This window comes from Lissotriton vulgaris, chromosome 12 (genome assembly GCF_964263255.1).
Source record: "Lissotriton vulgaris chromosome 12, aLisVul1.2, whole genome shotgun sequence".
Taxonomy (NCBI): domain Eukaryota; kingdom Metazoa; phylum Chordata; class Amphibia; order Caudata; family Salamandridae; genus Lissotriton; species Lissotriton vulgaris.
The window spans coordinates 462067821-462091233 of NC_141700.1; the positions used below are offsets into that span (position 1 = coordinate 462067821).

The following is a 23413-nucleotide window of genomic DNA, read 5'->3' on the forward strand; positions in this document are numbered from 1 at the left end:
TGACAAAACTGAATGACAAATATTCCCACAGGGATTATGAATAAAATGACAACTGTCATCTCTATCTCCGGCTTTCAGAAGATAAGCACCCTGTCTTAGTGGTCATAATTTTTGGGGTAGTGAGCCCGTCCACTATGGAAGACATAGGTGAGGAAGGAACGACTTTAGGGCTCATATCATTTTGTGCCACAGGGGATTCCAACTTTCAATGTAGCGAAACGTTCCGTAGTGATGCAATACTCTCTGATAATATGTGTGAGGTGAAACTAACTAAGTTTGAACTCGCAGGGAAAGCAGAGTTATCTACACTGCATGCATGAGCATTATGCGTTGTGACATAAGTCCTAGGATTCGAGGGAGCTAAGTGGTCGGCACTGTTTAACATGGTCATATTCAATGATAATGACTTGACCTTCCCTTGATCCTTAGTATTTAACGAAATGTGGGATAACCCATAAGTAGCCCAACTGGAGCTCCTAGCTGGGGGATGCAGTCAATCTACATATTCTAAGGGAGAAAAATAATTAAAAGTTGGGATAGCAAAAACAGGAGGGATGTTAACAGCTGTTAATTGGGGACCTAGGCCTCTTTTTAAATCCGGTTTATAAAAATACCCAAGTGGGACTGCCGCAATGGAGCCACTTGTGTTGCCACCCCAGGAAAACCCATCTATGGGACAATGGGCTCGAAACCTATCCTTAAAATTGATAACAATACAATCCTCTAAATCTGTTTTGACTTGCGGACCTACCCATGACACCCGCTCAACATTGTTTATGTTATACTGCAATTCACTAGTACTTTGCCAGACCGTGGCTTTTGCCAACCAATGAACAGTCTTATTCTTAAGCTGTTTCCCGTCCTCCTCTTTGTCTGATGGCAAAGGTGGAACATTTTTAAGAATGATGACATAAGGTGTCACATCCGGGGGGAGATGAAGTGTTCTTTGGGCATTCTTCCAATTGCCACTTGAAAGAGCATTACAGTGTCCATCTATAGAGTTAGAGGGTCCAGGCATCCTACGCTTAGGTATTGGGCTTGGCCTGGCATAGTCCGGTATTTGCAAATCAGCCACCTGCGGACTCGCTAGATGCGAAACCTTCTGTGGGATGTTAATAGGACAGACTTTAGCTGGGGCTGCCGACCGAGGAGGTATTTCTTGTAATGTATTCTGATTCAGATTAGGTGGTAAGTCAAACACATTACCAGGAGTGGAAATTAACTTAGAGGCACTAAAACCAATTCATATTTTTAACAAAGTGTTGATACTGTTCAGCACCCCAATTAATGGTTGTAACAATAATTTAATAGAAGCCTCCAATGTGCTGAATGAGAGCTGTCAGTGGGACGGATCCCCCTGTAGGCTCAGTATTTTTAGTGGCTGGACCAGTATCTAGGATTTTTGCCCTTTCTCCTACCCTTGGGTTGAGCACCAAAGGTCTCTTTCTTGTTACGGGGGGAGTACGTCTTTCTTGACCTTTGCACATACCTTGGGTTTTTTGAATGGCGGCGGGCATAGAGTGTCTAATAAATCCCCCTGATGCATAGCACTATTATTTGCCATGGTCCTGGATGTGTCCAAGTCAGCTCTGACTGACCCCACCACAGCTTGTTCACTGTCCAATAAAATCTCATCAGCCGTGATTCAGTCCAAAGAGTGATCTTGTTCAGAGGCTATCTCAGACAGTTAATCGTCATTTAATGCTCTTTGTGTGACCCCTAGCCTCTCCTCCACAGACTCTATCTCGCTTGCAATCACACCCATAGCTATGGTCAGGAAGCTAGTAATTGTTGAATTAGTTGCACGATCCTTAGCAGATGCCATGACAGTTTTGCGTTTCCCCATTGCTCCTTACCTTGGGGTTAAATTGCTTCACCGATATAATGTCCCAATTCTTTTGTCTTTATAGGGCCAAGAGACCTGGCCTAGCCCAGGCGTGTCGAGCCGCGGACGGGCGCAGATTGGCCCGCCTTTGCACGCGCTTCGCACGGCACGCTTCCCGCGAGTGTTTTTGTACGCCTCTGGGCGCACACAGCAGCATTGGCGCCTCCTGGCGCATGAGGCAGGGCTTGCTGGGGGTTGGAGTCCCCTCTGAATACCGGCAGAAAAGTAACAAACGGCTCCCCACATATGTTTTATTTAATGAAGGAGAAACAGAGCTGATTGTTTATAAATCGCTTCTATATTCCAATGTGGAAATGCGTTTCGCTTCCACTGACATTTTGTGACTGCTTTACACCAGGAATGTGAATTGACTCAGGGGAAAATCATAATTGTGATGTCTCCTGTTCCTGCCTTAGAGGCTAGCCCCAAGGCTAATGTACCTAAAGCAAAAGCTGTATATCCAAGATGGATCCAGTGGGCAAGCATCCTAGGACCGGTTTCGGGGTTTCAACCCTCTTCAGCCAGGATAGCTTGATTCCAGTGGCACAGTGAGCTCAGGATTCAAGCTAGCCTGGCTGATGACGGCTGATTAGCTGGAAACTGATCCCGGGATGCTCGTTTCCAGTCCAGGGAAGGCATGGCTTGGTAGTTCGGGCTAGACTGTTCCCAAGAGGCACAGGGTCAGACTGATTTGCATATGGCCATGTCTGAACTGGGGTGGGGGAAAGCGCTAAAGAATGATGATGGATGAAACCCAGATCAGTTGACTGGGGGTGAGTGCTTGCAATGTTCAACACTCCGTCCATCATCACCTTTGGTTTTGATTTGTTAGCCCTAAGTTGGCAGGGTATGGCCAGACGTGGGTCCTTTGCTCACTTTGCCACTGGATTCAAGCTAGCCTGGCTGATTAGCCGGAAACCGGTCCCAGGATGCTTGTGTCCCATCCAGGGAAGACATGGCTTGGCAGTTCGGGCTGGACTGTTCCTATGAGGCACAGGGTCAGATTGATTTGCATATGGCCATGCCTGAACTGGGGTGGCAGAGTGAGCTAAAGAATGATGATGGGTTAAACCCAGTTCAGTTGACTGGGGGTGAGTGCTTGCTATGTTCAATACTCCGTCCATCATCCCCTTTGGTTTTGCAATGCCAGACAGGCACCCACAAGGGGACTCTTTACTGGAGAACTTTTTGGTACTCCCTTAGTTTTATAAGAAGCCTAGGTGTGAGGCTACAGAAGTGTAGATTGGTGTGAGTAATCAAAATGTGTATCAAGAAGGTGCAGGTTAAAAATAGGTCAGGAGGACGTGTCTGGTGTGTCATCTACTTAGTAATCGTAGCTCATGTTTTAGTTACAAGGATCAGATCCTTTCAAAAAAATATTTTAAAATGTCTTCTCGTATATTCTGCGTGGCATTCCTTGAATCATGGATTCCCATGATCACCAAATTGGACTTCCCACACGGCCTTGAATTGGATAGGGCGCACAGGATCCCCACCTTCGCTACCAAGAGCTCCAATGGCCCCAGACCACTGATCTGCAAACCGCTCAGATTTCAGCACGTTGAGATGATCCTCCAATTCGCAAGAAGAAACCACTCCATCTCATGGGAAGGCCATAGAATCATCTTCACACAAGACTATTAAAGAGATACGGTGGCAATCCGCAAAGGTTTCCTGGAGCTCAGAGACAAGCTAAGATCCAAAAGCATTCCTTTCTCCTTTGCTGGTCCAGCGAAATTCAGGGTTGTAATCAACGGCCACCCGAGACACTTCACAGACCCCAAAATCCTTGCTGATCTTCTGGAGGACCGTCGCGAACAAGAAATGGACCTAGCGTCCGGCCTCTCGAACAAGAGGAAGACATGATTTCACTCGCAATCTGGCTCATTCTCAAGTGTCACTGTCATTCTAGCTTCAATTCTACCTTTAATATCCTAATTCCATAATTGATGCCCTGCGCCTCAATGTTCGCCCTCCTGCGTAATATGCCTAGTTGTTCTTAGTAGTGGGCCATTGTTTCCTTTGCTGGACACTTCCTTGCGGATGCAGGTACCCACATCTGTACTGTGAGTAGGCCTTGAGCCCCAATATATTGATGTTCTTTCGTGTACTATTTACGCATGATGTATGCTCCACCATATATAGTCAATGTTTCTTTCCTTAAAGTTTGCCTATCTGCGGTGAGTGTAGCTGCAGCTTTAATGCAAATAGATCTGTGCCCTGATACAGCGTTGTAATATTGTTGTAATATTGTTGATCTTTATTGCTCTGTATTGCTCTTTATTGCTCGCCGACACAGATAGTTATATGTGCTATAGTTATATCCATTTCGCATTACTGCGTAATGCCTTTGCTCTCTAATCACCGCCCATGTTCACTGTTATATTTAATGGGTCTCTCCTTTCAACGTCACGGCAGTTTGTACTGGTTAAAATATGTAAAATTACCGAGGTTATTAATACCATTACCTTATCTTAGTCTAGGGGAGCTTTGAGTTACCATCTATGTATCCCTGATTTCCGCCTTGCACGGGACTGCCGTCGCACTCCCGATGTACGTATATGGGGGGAGGGGGGGTGGGACAGGGGGAGGGGGTTGCGGCAGGGGGGGGCAGGGAGGGGAGAAAATGGAGCTAAAAGAGTTTAAAGAGCCTTAGTCTTTCTTTATGTTCTGTACTGTTTTGTTCTTATGTTTACCTATTTCACATATGTCAGATGTATTTTGTTGCAGCCCACTGTACCTTCACACAATGGCCCTCACGTTGTCCGCGCTGAGCAGCTTGGGGAGCTACCCATTGTCTCCCTTAGATCACAGCGCACTTTCTCAGCGATGCTCCTCAACCCCAATGGCTAAGACAAATTCACTAGCCGATGATCTCACGATAGTCTCTCCTAATGTTAAGGGCCTCAACCATCCGGTAAAAAGGAGGAAAGTTCTCGAGTATATTACCAAATCCAAGGGGGACATTATTTTACTGCAAGAAACCAAACTGTCCGAGGATGATCTACGCTTCTTGAACATCCATTGGACGTCACACATCCTGTCTTCACCAGCATCTCACAAAAAAGGAGGGGTTATCACCCTCTTAGCGAAAAAAGCTAACCTTACTCTAGTCTCACACTCCCACGACGAAGTAGGCAGACTATCCATTACTAATCTTCTAAGGGAAGACGACCCCATTCATGTACTAAATATCTACGGCCCAAACGCAGACGACCCGGAATTCTGGGACTCTGTCTCCCGCTCATTAGAACCTATCCCTAGGGATGACCTGTTGATAGTGGGAGGTGACTTTAATCTCCCCCTTGACCCAATTCTCGATAGGCAATCCAAGTGTGCCTTCCACCCCTCCCGCTCGCATGACGCCCTCCTTCGCCTCTTTGACAGATACCACCTGAAAGACTCATGGCGCCTACAAAATCCAGACGGTAGGGATTACACATTTTACTCTGCACCACACAATTCCTATTCATGTATCAACTTCATTTTGGTCTCAAGCCCCTTCACACATCTTATAGAGGAGACAGAAATAGCCCCCAAATTAATCTCTGATCACGCCTGTATCCGCACCAAACTGGCTGGTTCCAGATCGATTCTCCCACCGAAGAGATGGCGCTTTAATGATGAGACACTTTCAGACCCCACGAACAAATTAATAATATCGAACGCCATTGAGGAATATCTTTCCATAAACGACACCCCCGACATTACACCTACTATCCTGTGGGATGCTCTGAAAGCCACAATTCGCTGGGTCATCATCACCATTAGGGCCAGGACAAACAAGGCGCTTAATAAAGAACTAGAGTCTCTGGAACACCAGATTGGCACACTGGAAGCCCAACACAAATCCAACCCGCTTGATTCTATAGTTTTAGATACGTTAACCAAGAAAAAATACGAATACAACACCATCACCAGCAAACGGGCGGGAGTATGGATTAATCGCTTCAAGGCCCTAAAACTATGCGAGGGCAACAGAGCTGGGAAACTGTTGGCCTCCTACCTCAAACATAAACAGAAACTGACTACCATATCGTCCATTAAAGATACCAGCAACGTCACACACACTAAACAGTCTAACATCCTTGACACTTTCAAAACATTCTACGAAGATCTTTACAAAAATGACAAAATATTAGACGAATCGGCCTGCGCGGACTACCTCAATTCACTCCACCTTCCAAAACTTTCTGAATCTGACAGATCTCATCTGGGCTCCCCAATCTCTAGTTCAGAAATCAAAGCAGCAATTAACACCCTGAAGAATAATAAGGCCCCAGGTCCAGACGGCTTCACTGCACCCTTCTATAAACCCTTTGCAGACCAAATGAGTCCCCCGCTCCTTAAGCTTTATAACTCTACTGCAGCCAGTGGCGGTGTTTCCCCTTCAATGAGTGAGGCCACGATTATAGTACTACCCAAAGAAGGGAAGGACCCACTACTCACTAAAAATTACCGTCCCATATCCTTGATAAATCTTGATTGCAAGATATATGCTAAAATCTTAGCGACCAGACTAAATTCCATCCTCCACAAATTAATTAGCCCCTCGCAGGTTGGCTTCCTAAAAAAACGGATGTCTAATGACAACACAAGACTATTATGTCATATTCTAGAAAAGGCAAAGTCCTCTCCCGTGCCAATGGTGGCGATAACCTTGGACGCGGAAAAGGCCTTTGACAAGGTCTCGTGGTCCTTTCTACGTCAGTGTATGCACTCTTTCAACCTTGGCGATCCTTTTACCAGGATGGTGATGGCCCTCTACTCTGCCCCTTCTGTCAGGATAGCTATAAACGGCACCCTCTCGGACCCTTTCCGCCTATACCAAGGAACCAGACAGGGTTGCCCTCTCTCACCAGCTCTCTTTCTACTAGCCCTTGAGCCCCTCCTTACAGATATCAAAAATAACGGGGACATTGCGGGTATTTCTTTTGGGGACACGCGAGTCAAGTTAGCAGTGTATGCAGACGTCATCCTGATCGCGACCGAAAACCCTGCTAACTCCATTGCTGCTCTAATGACCTCAATAGACAAATACTTCTCCCTTTCCGGCTACAAATTGAATAGAGATAAATCCGAAGTAAAACCTCTTAATGTCCACACTTCGAGAGAAGTGCTGGACGATTCCGGCCTATTCTGGCAAACAGGCGTGATTAAATATTTGGGGATTGAGTTCACAGATGAGCTATTGAGTACCGTTAAACATAATGAAAACAAAACCCTGGACAAAATCAAAAGTCTGTTAGACGGATGGTCACCCCGTTTCATCACCTGGTGGGGCCGTATTGAAACCATAAAAATGATGATATCCCCCCTGGTTAACTACCTCGTCACGATGCTCTCACTCTTCCTCTCCAAAGAATTCCATACCAAATTGGATAAAATCATCTCGGCATTTCTTTGGAAGGGCAAAAAAGCCAGAATCAGTTTAAAAAAACTTCGATTAGATAAAAAACTAGCAGGAGTCAACCTGACGGATTACAAAATTTACCAAATCGCCTTTTATGCAAAACAGGGGTCGCACTGGATATCCTCCCAGCCTGATTATAACCCAGTGTGGCTCTCTGTGGAAAAGTCAATACTGAAGGGTCTCAACCCCTGCGCCCTACTCAACGTCAAACCCCGTCCCAGCCTAGGTCCGGGCCCTATCTTCAAGAACAATAAATTGGCTCTTCTAAAAGTTAGTAATCAGTTCTTTGTTTCTCAAATTGCACTAGTACTGATCAGCTTGCACCGTTGTAGCACCTCTTATGACGCGGCCGGCCCAGTTGGGTTGTAGGCGGCTTGCTGTGTTAACAGATGATGTACCCGCTGGCCTCGTGATGGGTGTCAGAGGGGTCGCTGACTTAGGCCTCCCTGGAGTGGTGACGGCCCCTACAGATGTCTCAGAGGTGCATTTCCTTGCCTATGCTCAATAAAAGATTTAATACATAAAAGTTAGTAATTACCTGCCACAACAATTCCGACACTCGTATTGGGAGTCATTATGGCACAATGCCGCCATTACATACAAAGGGAAACCTCTAAACTACCCCTCCTGGATAGACAGTGGTATCATATTCCCCCACCAACTCGTCAAAAACTCGCTTCCACTAACCTTTAAGGAAATTCAGGATAAGTTCCGACTCCATAATGTTGAATTCTATAACTTCTTACACATTAAAGTAGCACTAGCGAAGGCTAACCTGAAGGCTGTCACTCCCTCCCTCCCAGGCTTAATCACCTCCCTTAACAAATTGGGGCACCAAGTCTCTAGACTGTACAAACTAATGCGGCCACAACCTAAATGCACCTCTCCAACGGTACTGGGATTCATTCTCCTCCACACCTAACTCAGACACAATCTGGGCCAGTACTTGGGAGTCCACCACTCGCCACAAAATTTGCCCTACACTATCACAGACCAAGTTCTGGCTTCTACACAAGGCCTTCTGGACACCTAGGAGGTTGTTTCTGCATAAAATCAAGTCCGACGACACGTGTTGGAATTGTACAGGTGAGGGAGGAGATCTGGAACACCTAATCTTCAAATGCCCCTGTGTTACCTCCTATTGGGACAGAATCTTTGGTTTTATAAATAAAGTCCTCCATATCACCCTACCAAGGAAATTTTCAACGCTTGTTCTAGGTTTTGCCAAAGCCGTCACACTCAATGATGATGACAAAGCCCTACTGGACCTGTTGCTGACGGCTGGGGTTAAAATCATACTTAATAACTGGAAAAGCACGAACAAAGCCTCTTTTCCCCACTGGTTGAACTGGGTCTCTCACTTAAGAGGTGCTGACAACATATCCTTAACTTCTACCCCATGGAGACCGCCACTCAGGAAAATTTGGTCCTCACTAGACGATCACTTTGACTCATACAAACCTCCTTGAAATTTGGTTACTTGGCACTCAGAGCGTTTCATACCGTAGGGTTCACTGCCTTTGCCCCTGTACGGCTGGCATTCTAAGCTTTGTACACTCATTGTCACAGTTTGATATTTCCATCTTTCCTATGTATTATAGGTTTGGTTTACGCAAATGTATAACTCATGATGCTTCTGCTCTTGTGTGGTGGTGCCAATTTCTCTCCAGGTCATGTTATACAAGCCGTCGTGTAACCTTGGACGCAACTCTCCTCTATCTGCCTGGTGGACATTATATGTGGAACCTTGTTTGTTTTACTGGACTCGATTTGTTTTGCTAGTACCAAATTTTATATTTCCTAATCTTATGATTTTCTTACTGTACTGTACTTAATTTTATTGAAATTGATTATTCTTGTACTGATGTATCTCTTTGTAGCTCCTAATAAAAATCTTTGAACACAAAAAAAAAAATATTTTAAAATGTCTTCTCGTATATTTTTCTATGTGGAACCTTGAGCATGCAAAAGTGACTAACGAAAGCGTTAGATCGGTTTCCTCAAATTCCTTAGGAATCGGATCGGTCATGTACAAGGTTAACAACAACATCTATAACTCTGTAAGGTTAGGGGTTTTGATGCGGTACTGTGAACTAGCCAAACCAACATTTACAGATGATTTTACCTAATATACAGTCTTACTAAATTAATAGGAACAGTGTAACATACCCCTGCTACCCAGTGATAAATTGCCTGTAAGCCCCCTTTCAGGATGGAGAATTTAATGTAAGTTAGATGTCACTAGTGGGCTGTAGCACCCATTGTGGCACGCACTACAGTGATAGTGCAAACATGACTGCAGGACTGATTTTTGCAGTTTTAAACTGCGAGTGGCAATGCGCAATTTAATGTATATATTTAATATTTATTGATGTTTTGATGATTGCTTTTATAGTATTTTATGGTTGCAAAAATTAATAAAGAATATTTGATGATGAAGCAGCAAATTAGCTTGTCAATATTACCCCGTTGGCCGGGTCAAAACTTTTCTTTTACATATTTATAAGTCACTCCTATGCAGGCCTTATTGCTCATAAAGACAGAGATTATGGCATTTAAAAGTAAGAATTTAATGACGGAATTCAATGTTAAACCTGTCCTTACAGTGACAAAGCCCTAACAGCTAGTCTCACTGAAGCAAGACATCACATTTCCCAATAAATTATGTTACACCTCAGTTCCGCAGAAATTCCCATAAATAGACATACAGCATTGGAGATGCCATGCAAATTCCCCAACCTAGGAAATACTGAAGTGTAATTGTTTTCTACTCCTATGCATCTATCTAATTATTTCTGCATATGGAGGAAAAGAGAATGCAGCATACCTTTTTATGAAGTTGTTTAAACCCAAATCCCCCACGTTACCCACATATGCCCACTGCACTTGGGTTATATCAAGAAGGAGAGTTGAGCACCAAGTTAAGACTCTTATTAGGTGGGTCACACTCACAATCTTTTCAACCAGAAAACCTCAGTAGAAACATATCTCTCAAGAACAAGCATTGACTGAGACAGTCGGTCTAGGTTTAAATGCTAGCACAGTTTTAAAAAAAAGGTATACACATGCATGGATATGTGCTTTCGGTAGCAATGAGTAGCTGATGGAGGAAGAGACAGGGAGAACTCAACTAGTCCATCATGCACTACAACATATGCACTCCATTGGAGGCAGATGCAACCATCCAGTAGCATTAAGTTAGAGACTAATACTCCTCTGGGCTGAGTCAGGATTTATTAAACAAAGTTGCAAGCCTGTTGTGGCTGACTAACTGAGACCTAACTAAAAAGATGGCAATACCTCAATTAGTGTATTGCCTTCATGCAACTAAAGTCAACATGCTGGTGAGTTACTGTCTTTGCTTGCCTTATAAAGGAGGATGAGTATTAAGGTAGCCAGGGGGTGCCACGGTTTTCATATAAACCTTTGTATATTATGTATTGTCAGACTCCATACCCCACGTGTATCAAAATTCTATTTTGGGTTCAAGGTTTTGTTTGTGGTGATGTGAACAACTTACATCAATTTTGAAACCTAAATCAAAACATTTTCCTGTTCGATTTACATATTAATTCTGCAATGACCTATCTAGGTATTCAGTGAGGGTTGCACTAATGCACATATGGCTGGTTTGGCAAAGATTTCTCGATAAATAGTTGGAAAGCTCATTTATATTAGTTGTAAAATGTTGAAAAACCATACTTTGAATCACAAGCACACCAACAGACACACGTGTGCTTACCCTATCAAACTCCTCTGTCACTCTCTCCATCTATTGTTTCAAGTAAATCTCATTTAACACAAAATATTTTGCTTGTTCTGTAGGATATACTTTTTTGGACATAGACATTTCTTCTGGAAAAGAAGAGCCAACCCCTATTCTCATTGATCATTTTGGTGTAGAAGTCCATGAAAGCAACACGGGTACTAACCTAGGTAAGTTTCAAATGTTCCTTTGCTTAGAATTGTATTTAAATAGCGATCACTTAACACTCAAATCCATTTTAGATTGACTTATTCTCTGTAGCATAATTTTTATTTCAAATCATTTTTATTGAGTTTCAAGAAATAAACAACTAATTAAACGAATGATAATAGTGACAAATTAGATCATAACAATACAAGTAAGAAGTATACACATTGCAGTAAAGTAAGGAAAGTTAAGCCACCACATTACTAAGGACGAATTTAGAGATGCAATAAATTCCCAACCCAACAACAAAGCACCCGGGGTGGACGGACTTCCAGGCGAATTTTATAAGACATACCAAGACCTCTTGCTGCCACACCTGGTGGCAATGTATGAGGAATCCTATTAGACGGGTAGACTCCCTACTTCACCCAGGGAAGCACTGTTAATAGCGCTCCCTAAACCTGATAAGGGCCCAGCGAATTGTGACTCTTACCGTCCCCTATCCCTAATTAATATAGATGTGAAAATTATGGCTAAAGTAATAGCTACTAGAATACAGCTCCTACAAGAAACATTGATACTACCTTACCAAGCAGGATTCGTCCCAAACAGATCCACTACTCAAAACATAAGGGCCATTTTTGCACTTTATCACCATTTGGAACCAGAGCTGCCGGCAGCGGCAGCACTGCTAGACGCTGCAAAGGCCTTTGACTCGGTGGAATGGGAATACATGTTTGTGGTGCTACGTAGGATGGGTTTCCCGGAGGGTTTTGTAAGATGGATAAACATCCTGTATACAGACCGGACTGCTAGGATTAGAGTCAATGGACAGACCTCTGACCCTATACGCATAGGTAGATGAACGAGACAAGGCTGCCCACTATCACCAATACTATTCACATTGATATTATAGCCCCTAGCCTGTAGGATTCACCAACACCATTCGGAAGCCGTCCTACAGCTGGGACTGCGACTTCTTAATATATCTCTGTACGCGGATGATATGGTACTGTTCATGCGCTATCCCAATACATAGTGACATGATCCGGGAATATATTCGCTTTGAACTTTATGCTGGTCTGCGTATAAACTGGGATAAATCGGTGTTAATTCCTCTAATGCTGAGCACCACACAACCAACACTGAACTATCCTTTAAAATGGCAAACTGACCCGGTCAAGTACCTGGGTGTTTGGATACACAGGGACCCAGACCAAGTACTGAAAGAAAAATATGGCAAGGCGCTAACAAAACTCGATGAGCAGATTACAAGATGGACTAAACTACCTCTGTCGCAAGCAGATAGGATTGCGCTGCAAAAGATGATCGTACTTCCTAAATTTCTATATCTCTTTAGTAATATCCCAATCTGGCTGACACAAGCTTTTTTCTCTACACTGCGATCTTTGTTACAACGACTCACATGGGTGGGAAAAAAGGCTAGAGTAAGCTGGAAAGTGTTAACAAAACCTTACCACCAGGGAGGGTTTGGCGCACCGGACATGCAATTGTACTTTTACTGCGCGCAGGCGCAGCATGCGCATTATTGGATAACACATCATGCGTACATTCCGCATGTGGCGGTAGAAACGGATAGCGTACATCCCACTCCACTAATGGCTTTTTTATCCAACCCTACATCTTATTTGCACACAGTCATGATCCATCCTGTGCGCTGTACCTCAAAAGCATGGCACACATTAGCGAGCAGAGCGGACAAACTACCTATTTACGCCCGGAATTACCCATAGTTAATCACCTGAGACTGTCAGTGACGCAAGAGAAACAAATGACATCACTATTAGAGGACATGAAGTTGAACACAATGAAAGATATTTTCCCACATTGTAGGTTCATACAACGAAATGACCCATCGCTAAGCATACACAACACCCCCAATGAAAATATTTGCTCACATGCGCCTACAAACAGCAATCAAGGACATGTACACTACTTACCCGGAGGAACCACAGGCACTACTCGCATTACAATCATTATTGAAAGCGCCTATACGACGGAAGTTAATAACACGCCTATACACGACCTCGCAATCAGAGGAAACAGAAACTAGCAACAAATCACTTATTAGATGGGAGTCATTGCTGGGTGAAACTATTGCGGAGCAGGATTGGGAATACAGTTGTACGCAACTACGGCTACTAACGTCAAACTGCAACTTGCGCATTATTCATTTAACATTTTTGCACCAATTTTATTATTCTCCTACTCAACTACATGGATATGGGCTCAAACCACATGACATATGTCAAAGATGCGACGCTGAACATGCCGATTTTTTGCACATAGCATGAGCATGCCTGCAGCTACACAAGTATTGGCAGGAAATAATCACTGCACTTTCAAAGATGCTAGCCAAACCAATACCGAATGCCCCCTTGGTATGCCTGCTAGGGATACATAAATTAAAGTCAGCAAAGAGAAGGAAGTTTCTTGCAGTGTCTCTGCTGCTAGCAAAAAGGAGAGTGGCTATTAGATGGGGCAGCAAGCGTCCCCCAAGATTTAAGGACTGGCTTGTTGACATGTCATTCTGTAGGGAAACTATGGAGGTATATGCAGAGGAGCTGCTGCAAGCATCGAGACCCAAAGAGTTTTGGGAACCGCTAAAACAATATCTCTTAAGCATAGAAAGTGAAGATTAATAAAAGGGTACAACAGGCAGTAGCGATTGGGGGGAGTTGACCGGGATGGGCGCGTTCAGTAAAATGAGCTGAATGTATATGTAACTACCATTTTTACCTATGTCTCTGTATGCATGCTAAATCTAAGTGGGTAACAGCAGGAATATGCAACGTATTGGACCCTAACGTACATTAATGATTGTTATAGTACAAATATTTGATCCTATATGCCCATCGAGAAGTTTCTAACGTACAATGTAAAACTCGAGATCCTATCTCTGTATCACATGATGTAAACCTTTCAAATGTCAATATGTAATAACATGTCACCGGACAAAATAAATACAATTTAAAGTAAAGGAAAGTAAAATAAAGTACTAGAAAAAAATAATAAATACATTTTACCACAAATGACTATTTTGTTTTCCGTTACTGTGGAGATCACTCAATCCTTTGGAATACAAGCTCTCTATGAACCTCCTATGTACCAGTGTCCAAAGTATCTGAGGTCTAATTGGGCTAGGATGCATTTGGTTGCTTAAAAAAATACTAAATTTTCTTTTATTCATTTCATTTAATCTTTATTTCGGCTCATTCGGCCATAAAAGATGCATATGCAACAACAATACATTTTGCACAGTGGATACAACATACCAATGGGAAGCAGAAAATATACAATTCAACAATTAATACAGTAAAATCATACAAATTAAGATAGGCATAATAGCTATAAAACGAATATTTTTACAAATACCATCATCAGCCTAAGTCAGGGCAACCTAACCTGCGTGTAATGTGCACACATTTAATGTCTACAGATCAAGAGCCAGGTTTTTACGGGTATAAATAACACTCAATAGGAATCTGCTGACACAAAACACTGTAAGGCGTCCAGTGTCTGTTTTGACAATCCTATATGCTTCCATGTATGATTGTATGCCTAAGGCTTTACACAGGGGTTTAATCCATCTTCTCCTGGCTAGGTCGTAGACAGTACAGAAGAACAATATGTGGCTGTCATCTTCTCTTAGATTTAATTGACAACATGTACAGTTTGCACTTTTTGATTGCCCTGTAGACTTATCCCATCTAGCTAGTACTGATTTAGTTTTAAGTATACCATATCTAAATTTTAAGTACAGGCTTTTTGCTAGGGGTGGTTGTATCTCAAACTTCTTTAGATAGCTCCCCAATTTTTTAGTAAGATCAACTTCACCAGATAGTTCTTCATCAGGTTGATGGTAAAATCAGTTTACAAGGCTGTTAAATAAAGCTAGATTTAGCTACATGAGAATTTGGTATCACAAATAAAATGGAGGCCTTACAGACATATAAAGATTATTACACAAAGCCTTTGGATGGAGAGAAGCAAAATAGAAAGAACATTTAAATCTTTGAGAATGTCTTAAATAAATACTTTTGTATTTGTTGTTGTGCCTCTGATCCAGCGCGGCTCTCTAACAACCTTTAATACCTGTTTTACTCGACTCCGATGCAACTACCATCTACTCATCGGTGGGGCCCATAACACTGCGAGTTACACACACTCACACACATACACATCACATCTGAATCAGTGACAACGAGGTAGAGCTGCTGGTTAGTGGGGTACCTAAGTTTAAATTTTATACATTATATACATTAGCTTTTATTTATTATATGCCAACATTTTACCTGGAAAACCCTACACCAAGATACTCCACTATTTGGTCAATAGATCATTTAGTAGAAGTTAGTTGATGGAGACTAAGACCAGCTTAATCATAGTAATCCAAATAAAACATTAACATTTATCTTGTCATGACTTTATTTAAATGAAACACAACTCGTGTTTACATTTTAAAAGAATTTTATCTCATAATATATGTATGTTTTCTATTTATAAATTTCAATAAAAAATTGAAACACAAAAAAAAAATTGTATCTATTCATTTAAGAAACAGAACTTTAGTTTATTCAAATGAATGAAGGTTTAGCCATTTATTTAATACATGTTAGAAGGAAAAATGAAATTAGAAATCATATTATCTAACTCTGTTGTAAGAGAATAACAGAGTTGCACAAGTCTCAATCTGCCTCTCTATTCTTCTTAACGCCTCAAAATAAAATCTCTGCATTCGGTCATCGTCATTGCTCCAAGAAAATTAAAGTCCAATAATATTTCAAAGTACCTAGCACCATGAAAATCAATCAAACCGACAGCATGTCGTGGTGCAAAAATAAAAATCAGGAGCAAGCTTTTTTACCCTTTTCAGACAAGATCGTTTATACCCTTTTCCACTAACTATCTGACTAAAATTGAAGTTTTTAGAGTCCATAGTTTATTCTGATTGGTCCAGCAATGGGGTGACAACGATCCTCTCATCCATCCTTGGCAGAACTGGTTTTCCAAAATGCACAGTCATTTCACTTTTTCCCATAGATGTCATCTCCGTATTTTATTTTGTCATTCAATTCAGTCGATACATTGGTCTTCCGTTCCCAGGTTTTCAGATGCACAACAATTCTTGGCACTCTCTTACACTCTTGGGTCAGACTGGCCTTGACATCGTTCGCTCAGTGTACCAGGCACATCGCTGATCCAACCATTTCTTCTGTGCGCATGCGTAAAGACTCTTTCTTTCAGGCCACTGTCAAGATTGCAGTTAGCAGCCATCTTTAGTGCCCAGGCCACGTAGACCTCAAAAAGACCTAGTGCAAAAACAAACACAAATAAATTATTAACTATTATTATTTTCACTGTTAACCTCCCACTTTTCTAATATTCCCATTAGTAAATAAGGCTTCATACAAACGCGGTTATTTTCTTTTAGCCAAGATAAGACACATGTTTACATAAGCAAAACACACATGCGGTTTGCGTATTATAGCACTACATAGTAGGACTCGTTCTCAATTGTTAATAAATTAGTTATTTTGCAAATAGCAGTTAGTACCCTCGTGTAATGTTGATGTCTAAATGCACTATTGTTGATTAATTATTCATGCTTCAAACGATTAGATTGATTATAGTTATGCAAGTGTAACTTCACAAGAGGGACACAAAAATGTTTGTCTCACCCCTGCTCCATCACCTCCTTCCTCCTTAACTTTTGGCATCTGTGACCCTGAATGGTTGAAGTCATCGTACACTGACAGAGCCTACTAAAGGTGCAGAAAAACAGATAATCTCTTTTGTGGAGCCATGATCTATACTTGTTTCAGTAGGTGACTCCTTGAATGCAGAAGTTAGAGTTAGAGACTTGTGACACAGTGATTGTCTAAAAATCACTTGTCTCTTGGCATGGCTATGAAAGATGGTGGTCGTTCTGTTTTGAGCTCCAGCTGCCCGGACCACATCCATCAGAATCCACAGTGATTTGTCATTCCAGTTGTTAGTGCTGCGGCCATCATGAGGGGACAGCAGCTGCCCTTTTTTGACCCTGGGCAGACCACGGGACAGCCCGCGAGGCAGGCACATGCTCCTGCACCCTTGCTGATGCTGGGTGTGGCCACTAGGGCATTGACTCGTCCCAGGGTTCAGTCTCTGTTCCCCTGTTAGCAGTGGCTGGTGGACTTGTCCCTTCTCTTGCCTTCTGGTGTCCGTGCTGTAGCTGCCGGGCAAGAGGGCGGTTGAGCTCAGTGAATCGCTGCTGGCATTGTTGTGCAGCTGGGCACTGATGTGGATCCTAGACCAATTGAGCCACAAAGTGTCCCAACTGCGGGGTAGAGGCCTGCACCTGGCATTGGTATCTGGATTGGTAAGTCCTTCTGCAGCCCCCTGTTTGCCTCAGGGTGTTCCCAAGCCTGCAGCATACACTCATGATGTCTTCCCCTCCCCCGGGTCTTCCCTTCATTTGGCCAGGAAACCGGAGCAGAGTCAGGCCGTGGGCCATGCTCTAGCTGAAGACCTGCAGGGGATGAGGCTCCTTTCTTGGTGGGCCGGTCTGCCCTAGCTGTGAGGCAGGAGATCCTGTCTACGTTTGCCGACTGCTTTGCCTTCCAGCCTGAGCTCAGCGGCTGTGCCGGGCCATGGGGCATGATCTGGGATGCTTTTCCAACCTCTCCTGTCCATGGGGGTCAATCAGTCATTGCTGATTGTGTCTGGTAACAAATGATGCCCTATTCTCTTGTGGGGGTCTCCCTCTAGAGCAGTAACGCTTCTGGGTCTTAGTTTGGGCCGGGTGCTGGTGTGTGCTCGGCAGCCATTTTTGGACCACCGCATGTTGGACATTTCCTGCTCACTTTTTGAACCCGTTTGGCTGCACGGGGGTTGGCTGTGCACCTTCCTTTCCCCCATGGTCTGCGGATCGCTGCCCAGTGTACACCGGCGGCTTGTGCCCTATTTGACAGAAACAGTGGATAGACTCTGAGGTGAAGGCCTTCAGCGGCACAGATTTTTCTATCTTTTTTATTACCCGGTCTTCATTGTGGGAGCACCCAGTGCCAGATGTAGGTCGGTCGGTAACGGCCGAAAATCGGTATTTTCGGCCGTTACTGACCGGTTTACAAGATTTGGCATGTAGGGGGCAATATTTTACCGAATCGGTAAAATTACCGAATCGGTAATTTTACCGATTCGGTAAAATAAAACATCGGTAAATTTACCGATTTGAAGCCACCCATATGTAGGTGGGACTCTTCAGAGTCCCAGGAGCCTTAACGAATCGGTATTTTACCATCAAAACCAATTTGATGGTAAAATACCGATTCCGGTGTGCATGCACATGTGTGCATGCACACCTATGTCATGTGACAGGCAGACCTGCCCTTAGGGCAGGTATGCCTGCCCCATGGCACCAGTGCCTGTTTTGGGGGTGCCAGAGGGTGTCAAAGTGACACCCCTTGCACCATTGTGAATTCATTAATTACCGATTCCGTAAATACCGAATCGGTAATGCCTAATCATTCCTATGGGCTTCAAAGCCCATAGGAATGAATGGGCATTACCGATTCGGTATTTACCGAATCGGTAATTAATGAATTGTTAAGGATTCGGTAACAAATCCAGATGTTGGGACCTACATCCCATTTACCGATTTTGAAATACCGAATCGGTAAAATTCGGTATTTCAAATTCGGTAAATGGGATTTACCTACATCAAGCCCCCAGGTACATTGCTGAGTGGTGGGTCTGTCGTAGCTGAAGGAGGCTCCCTAGCTTGTGTTGTACTTCCTTGACACTCCTGGGAGTGGAGCCACCCTCCTCCTATGTTCTTTTTGATCGAAAGGATAAGCTGCCCCAGCCCTCCTTACAGGGGAGGACTGACAAATATACAAATTTATGATCCCCCAGAGCCCTCGCCGGCCTCCATGTACGTTGAAGGAGCTGCCCCTCCAGCTTTGGAAGCCTCCCTCATCCTGCAAGCAATCCTGGAACTTCACACATCTGTCAAAGGAAGGAAAGATTGGGGAACTCCAATTTGATCTCTTTCTTATTCGCCAAGAATTACACAATACAGCAGACAAGGTTGCGGACCATGAAACTAGGTTATTTGTGGAGGAGTGTTCCCTGACAAATTGCCAACCCGAGGTGACAACTTTGCGGTGCCTTGTGGCTGTTCTAGAGGTGAGGGGAGGATGCGGAGGGGTGCTCCTGGTGGAACAGCATTCGAGTGGTGGGCAAAACATAGGGGGCGCAAGGTTCGAATACAACTGCTTTTGTTACTACTTGACTCCAGTCTCGGGTGCTGCCTGATGCTGTATCACAGTGTTTCATTGTGGGACGTGCCCACATATCTCTAGCAGACAAATCCCACCACAGCCCATAATATCCTGTGTGTTGGAGTACGCTGACTGTGATGCTATCTTGAAGTTCTCTCATACCCGAGAGTCGGTGCATTGTGACTCTGCCTAGGTGATGGTGTTCCCCGATTATACCCAGGCGTCCAGTAGCAGGGTTGCTCTTTCCAGGGGTTAAAACGAAAACTCAAGGCCCCGGGTGTTCAATGTCTACTGCTCTTTCCTATGCACCCAAAAGTGCTCTTTGAGGGTCAAGTCACTATTTTGACACTCCAGAGATGGCCTGGGAGTGGGCAGAGGAGAGACCTTTTCTGGACCGAGGAGCAATGTCACCAAGAGGCGGGGTTGGTCTGGTGCCGGGCACTACTTTAGAGGGACACAGACTGCCGCCCTACATCAGAGGCCTCAATGCTGGCGAGATTCCCATTGCTCTGAGATGGTGCCTTCTTCTGATCGCCAGGATGCCATTGAAGAGGAAGAACATCTTCCTTCAACCATTTACGTAGAACTTGAATTAGCCCTTCCTGCTGCGACAAACATACCCTCTGACGCAGCTTCTTCATGTTTATCTTCCTATTGTCATGTTGGTCACTGAGGCTTGCATTTTGTCTGATGTGATGTGCTTTGCTTTTTTCTTCTATGCTGCTTCCGTCATGATTCGTTCACTTTTCTGTTTTGTATTTATGTTTTTGCCACTGCACATGCTCTGTTACCCTTACAGTTCTGTATCCTGGGTGCGGGGGAGGGCATTGCCTCTGACCTATCTATTCATGTCTCCCGGTTTATGGGTGGGGTTTCAGTTGGGGTGAGTTTTGTATGACAGTCCGAGAGAGAGGCTTGCTCCCTAGCGCACCTGGTTGGCGCCACCCTGCTGTTCGTACTCCTACAGTTACTTCATGTTCTCAAACTATGGAAGTATGGAGGTAGTTGGGGTTGGTTTTTGTTTGTCTTATTTTTTATTTCATTTACATCACACTGCAGATATGCACACCACTGTTCCTGCTCTTTTACTGCATACCTTCTCCACACCCTAAGCTTGGCTTGGTGGCTGTCCTCCATGGCCGTTGACCTTTCTCTAGATGACAGGCCTTGATCCTTGTGGCTGCTTACATGGAATGTCAGTGGATTTCTGGACACGATCAAACGGGGCACGGTCTTGCAGGCTGCCCGTAGGTCGGTTGCGGATTTCCTGCCTTTACGGGAAACTCACTTAGTGGGGAACAAATGCTCTTTTTTGGACTGGACTGGGATTTGAACAGATGTTTCATTATGTGTTTCATAGAGGGTCAAGGGGTGTGGCTACACTCACTTGGCGCTTAACTCGTTCCATCGCATTCGAACTAGACACCATGTCCAGGACTGGTATGTTGCAATTTCTGGCCCGCTCTGGTGCACCCCCTTTTCTCTTCTCGATGTGTATGCACTCCTCCTTGTCAAGCGTTTTTGCACACCATTCATGCCATTGTTTTACAGTTTCCCATGGGGATCTGGCTGCTTGGTAGAGACATGAATTGTGTAGTTTCCACGCAGCTGGACTGGTCTTTTATAAGCCTGTGAGCTTCTTCACTGTAGATGCCCCTCGCCCAGTTCATTGATGCAATGGGATTGTCGGAAGCCTGGCACTTTTCTCATCCCTTGTATAGGGAGTATACCTTCTTCTTCAAGGGACTTCAGATAGGCATGGGTTCGTGATCTGGAACCCCTGGAGGATGAGGACTGGCTTCTCTTTGTGAGGCAGCCATCTGCTCCCAGTACCACCTTATTCAGCTGTGCGATTTACACAGAATCTCTTATACCAGGGAGAGGTTGTGGCAAAGAGGCCAACTTGCATCTGTCAATCCCTTGAGGTGTCAGACTGAAATGGGGGACTTTGTTCATACTGTCTGAGCCTGTGCTGTTCTGACTCCTTTCTGGAATGGAGGCTTACATTGTTTAGAGGATTTACTGGGCCTTTCCTTGCCCCACTCGCCACAGTGTGCATTACTGCGCATGTCGGATGATGTGGATGGTAGGAATATAGTCGTTTACATCGCATGTGTTTACAACACATGCAATTACAATGCCGTTGTTACAACAACCTTGTTGTTACATCGCATAGCCATTACAACGCAAGTCGTTACGACGACTTGCTCTAGGGGGCGCGCTGACTTAGGAATAGTATAATTAACTATACCAACTCCAGTGTGTGCAACAGTAGAGAAGGTGTTTGAATAGCAAATTATACTATTCCTCAGTGTAGAGCGCCCCTAGAGCAAGTTGTTTTAACAACTTGTGTTGTAATGGTACTGCGATGTAACAACGCGGTCGTCGTAACTATCCCGCGTTGTAATCGCATGCTTTGTAACCCATGCAATGTGATAGCTGTTTCCCAGGTAGTATATACCATCAGGCCCTATTGTGGTTGTGGCTCACTGTTGACAAACACGACATAGCGAAGTCTTGGAAGGGGGCTTTGGCTTCTTTGTTGGAGGTTTGAAGGTGTTATGTTAAAGTTAAGGGTATTTCTAAAGCGCAAACGGTTACCCAAGGGTGTCTTGGCGCTAATTGCTTTCCTCTGGACCTTGAGGTGGAGGCACAATTAAAGGTTAAAGAACCCGGTTTTAAGTTGTTTCCTGAATGTCAGGAGATTGGTGGAGTTTCTTAAGTGGAAGGGGAGATCATTCCAGGCCCTTGCGGCACCAGCAATGAAGCTTCTCCCACCCCATGAAACTCTTTTTATAGGCGTTACTGACACCAACTTAGCCCTCAATGAGCGAAGTATTGTTTTGGGCTGGTACCACTGCAGCTGCTGCTTGAGGTAGTCTGGGTCGGTACCCTGCAGTGACTTGTACACATTGCACAGAGCTTTAAAACATACCCTTTTCCTCACAGGCAGCCAGTGGAGCTTTTTGATTTCCTTAGCAATAGACTTAAATTTTGGTGTGTCGGTGACCAATCTAGCTGCTGCATTTTGCAACATTTAAAGCTTGTTCATAAAGCGTTCTTGAATGTTTAGGTAGAGACCATTACAGTAACAGACATAATAAGTGCCGTGACAACTTTCCACCTACTGTCTACCGGCAAGAAGTGTCGTATTTTCCTAATCATTTTGAGTGTATAGAAGGTGATTGACGCTACAGCATTTATCTGGTCACCAAAGTTGAGGTGGGAACTGAACTGTTGCTTAGAACTTGAGTATACTGTTTACATTGCATCGGGTTGTCCTCAGAAGTATTAAAAAATCTGGAAGTGCTGGCAAGTTAGCGCCCAAGGATTGTTAAAAATAGGGTATTAAGCCAAAAATCTCAGCTTATAGCTTGAACCCTCGAAACCCAATGGCACTTGAAAGGTCAGATGGACCTTTGCCACTGTGTTGCGAATTGAGAAAGGAAAATAAATACAAGTCATAAATAGCATCAACTGTCAGATTCTATATTTTCGATCAATGATGAGAAGGTGTAGAAGTTTTCAAAACCTTTATTATATCTTCAAAGGATTAGTGGATATATTCCAGTTAGTCCAGATTACAAAAATATCGAATAAAATATATATATTTTTTAATATAACAATTTTATCGAGTTAAAGCAATGCAGAGTCATCAATACAATAATACAATGGCATTCAAGGATCACAAAATACATATTGTTAATGCTAGCATATAATGGGTGTCAACCAGTCAGGGGGTCTACGAGCCGGGTTCTTTCCATTGCCATATCCTCTGTCGGGAACTACAGATTTCACCTCTTTTGGTGTTCCATCCTCCCCACATCTTGTCCCATTTCTTAGGGCAGTCTCTAAGTTTGTAGACCTCTTTCTCTGCAATAATGCATTTGTCCATTTCTACCACCCACCTAATTGTT

General features: G+C 43.8%; 1 protein-coding gene and 1 long non-coding RNA gene across 2 annotated transcripts in view; one reads left to right on the top strand and one right to left on the bottom strand.

Annotated features, from left to right (window-relative positions):
* Window positions 1–23413, top strand: part of LOC147676778 (uncharacterized) — an 804990-nt gene that overhangs the window by 537762 nt on the left and 243815 nt on the right. Inside the window, exon 5 of the mRNA XM_086945211.1 lies at window positions 11124–11234. Within this exon, the coding sequence (XP_086801337.1) occupies window positions 11124–11234 (111 nt within the window). The remainder of the gene's footprint in view (window positions 1–11123; window positions 11235–23413) is intronic.
* Window positions 15030–23413, bottom strand: part of LOC147676779 (uncharacterized) — a 98310-nt gene continuing 89926 nt past the window's right edge. Inside the window, exon 2 of the long non-coding RNA XR_015302443.1 lies at window positions 15030–16544. This is a non-coding gene — a long non-coding RNA (uncharacterized LOC147676779). The remainder of the gene's footprint in view (window positions 16545–23413) is intronic.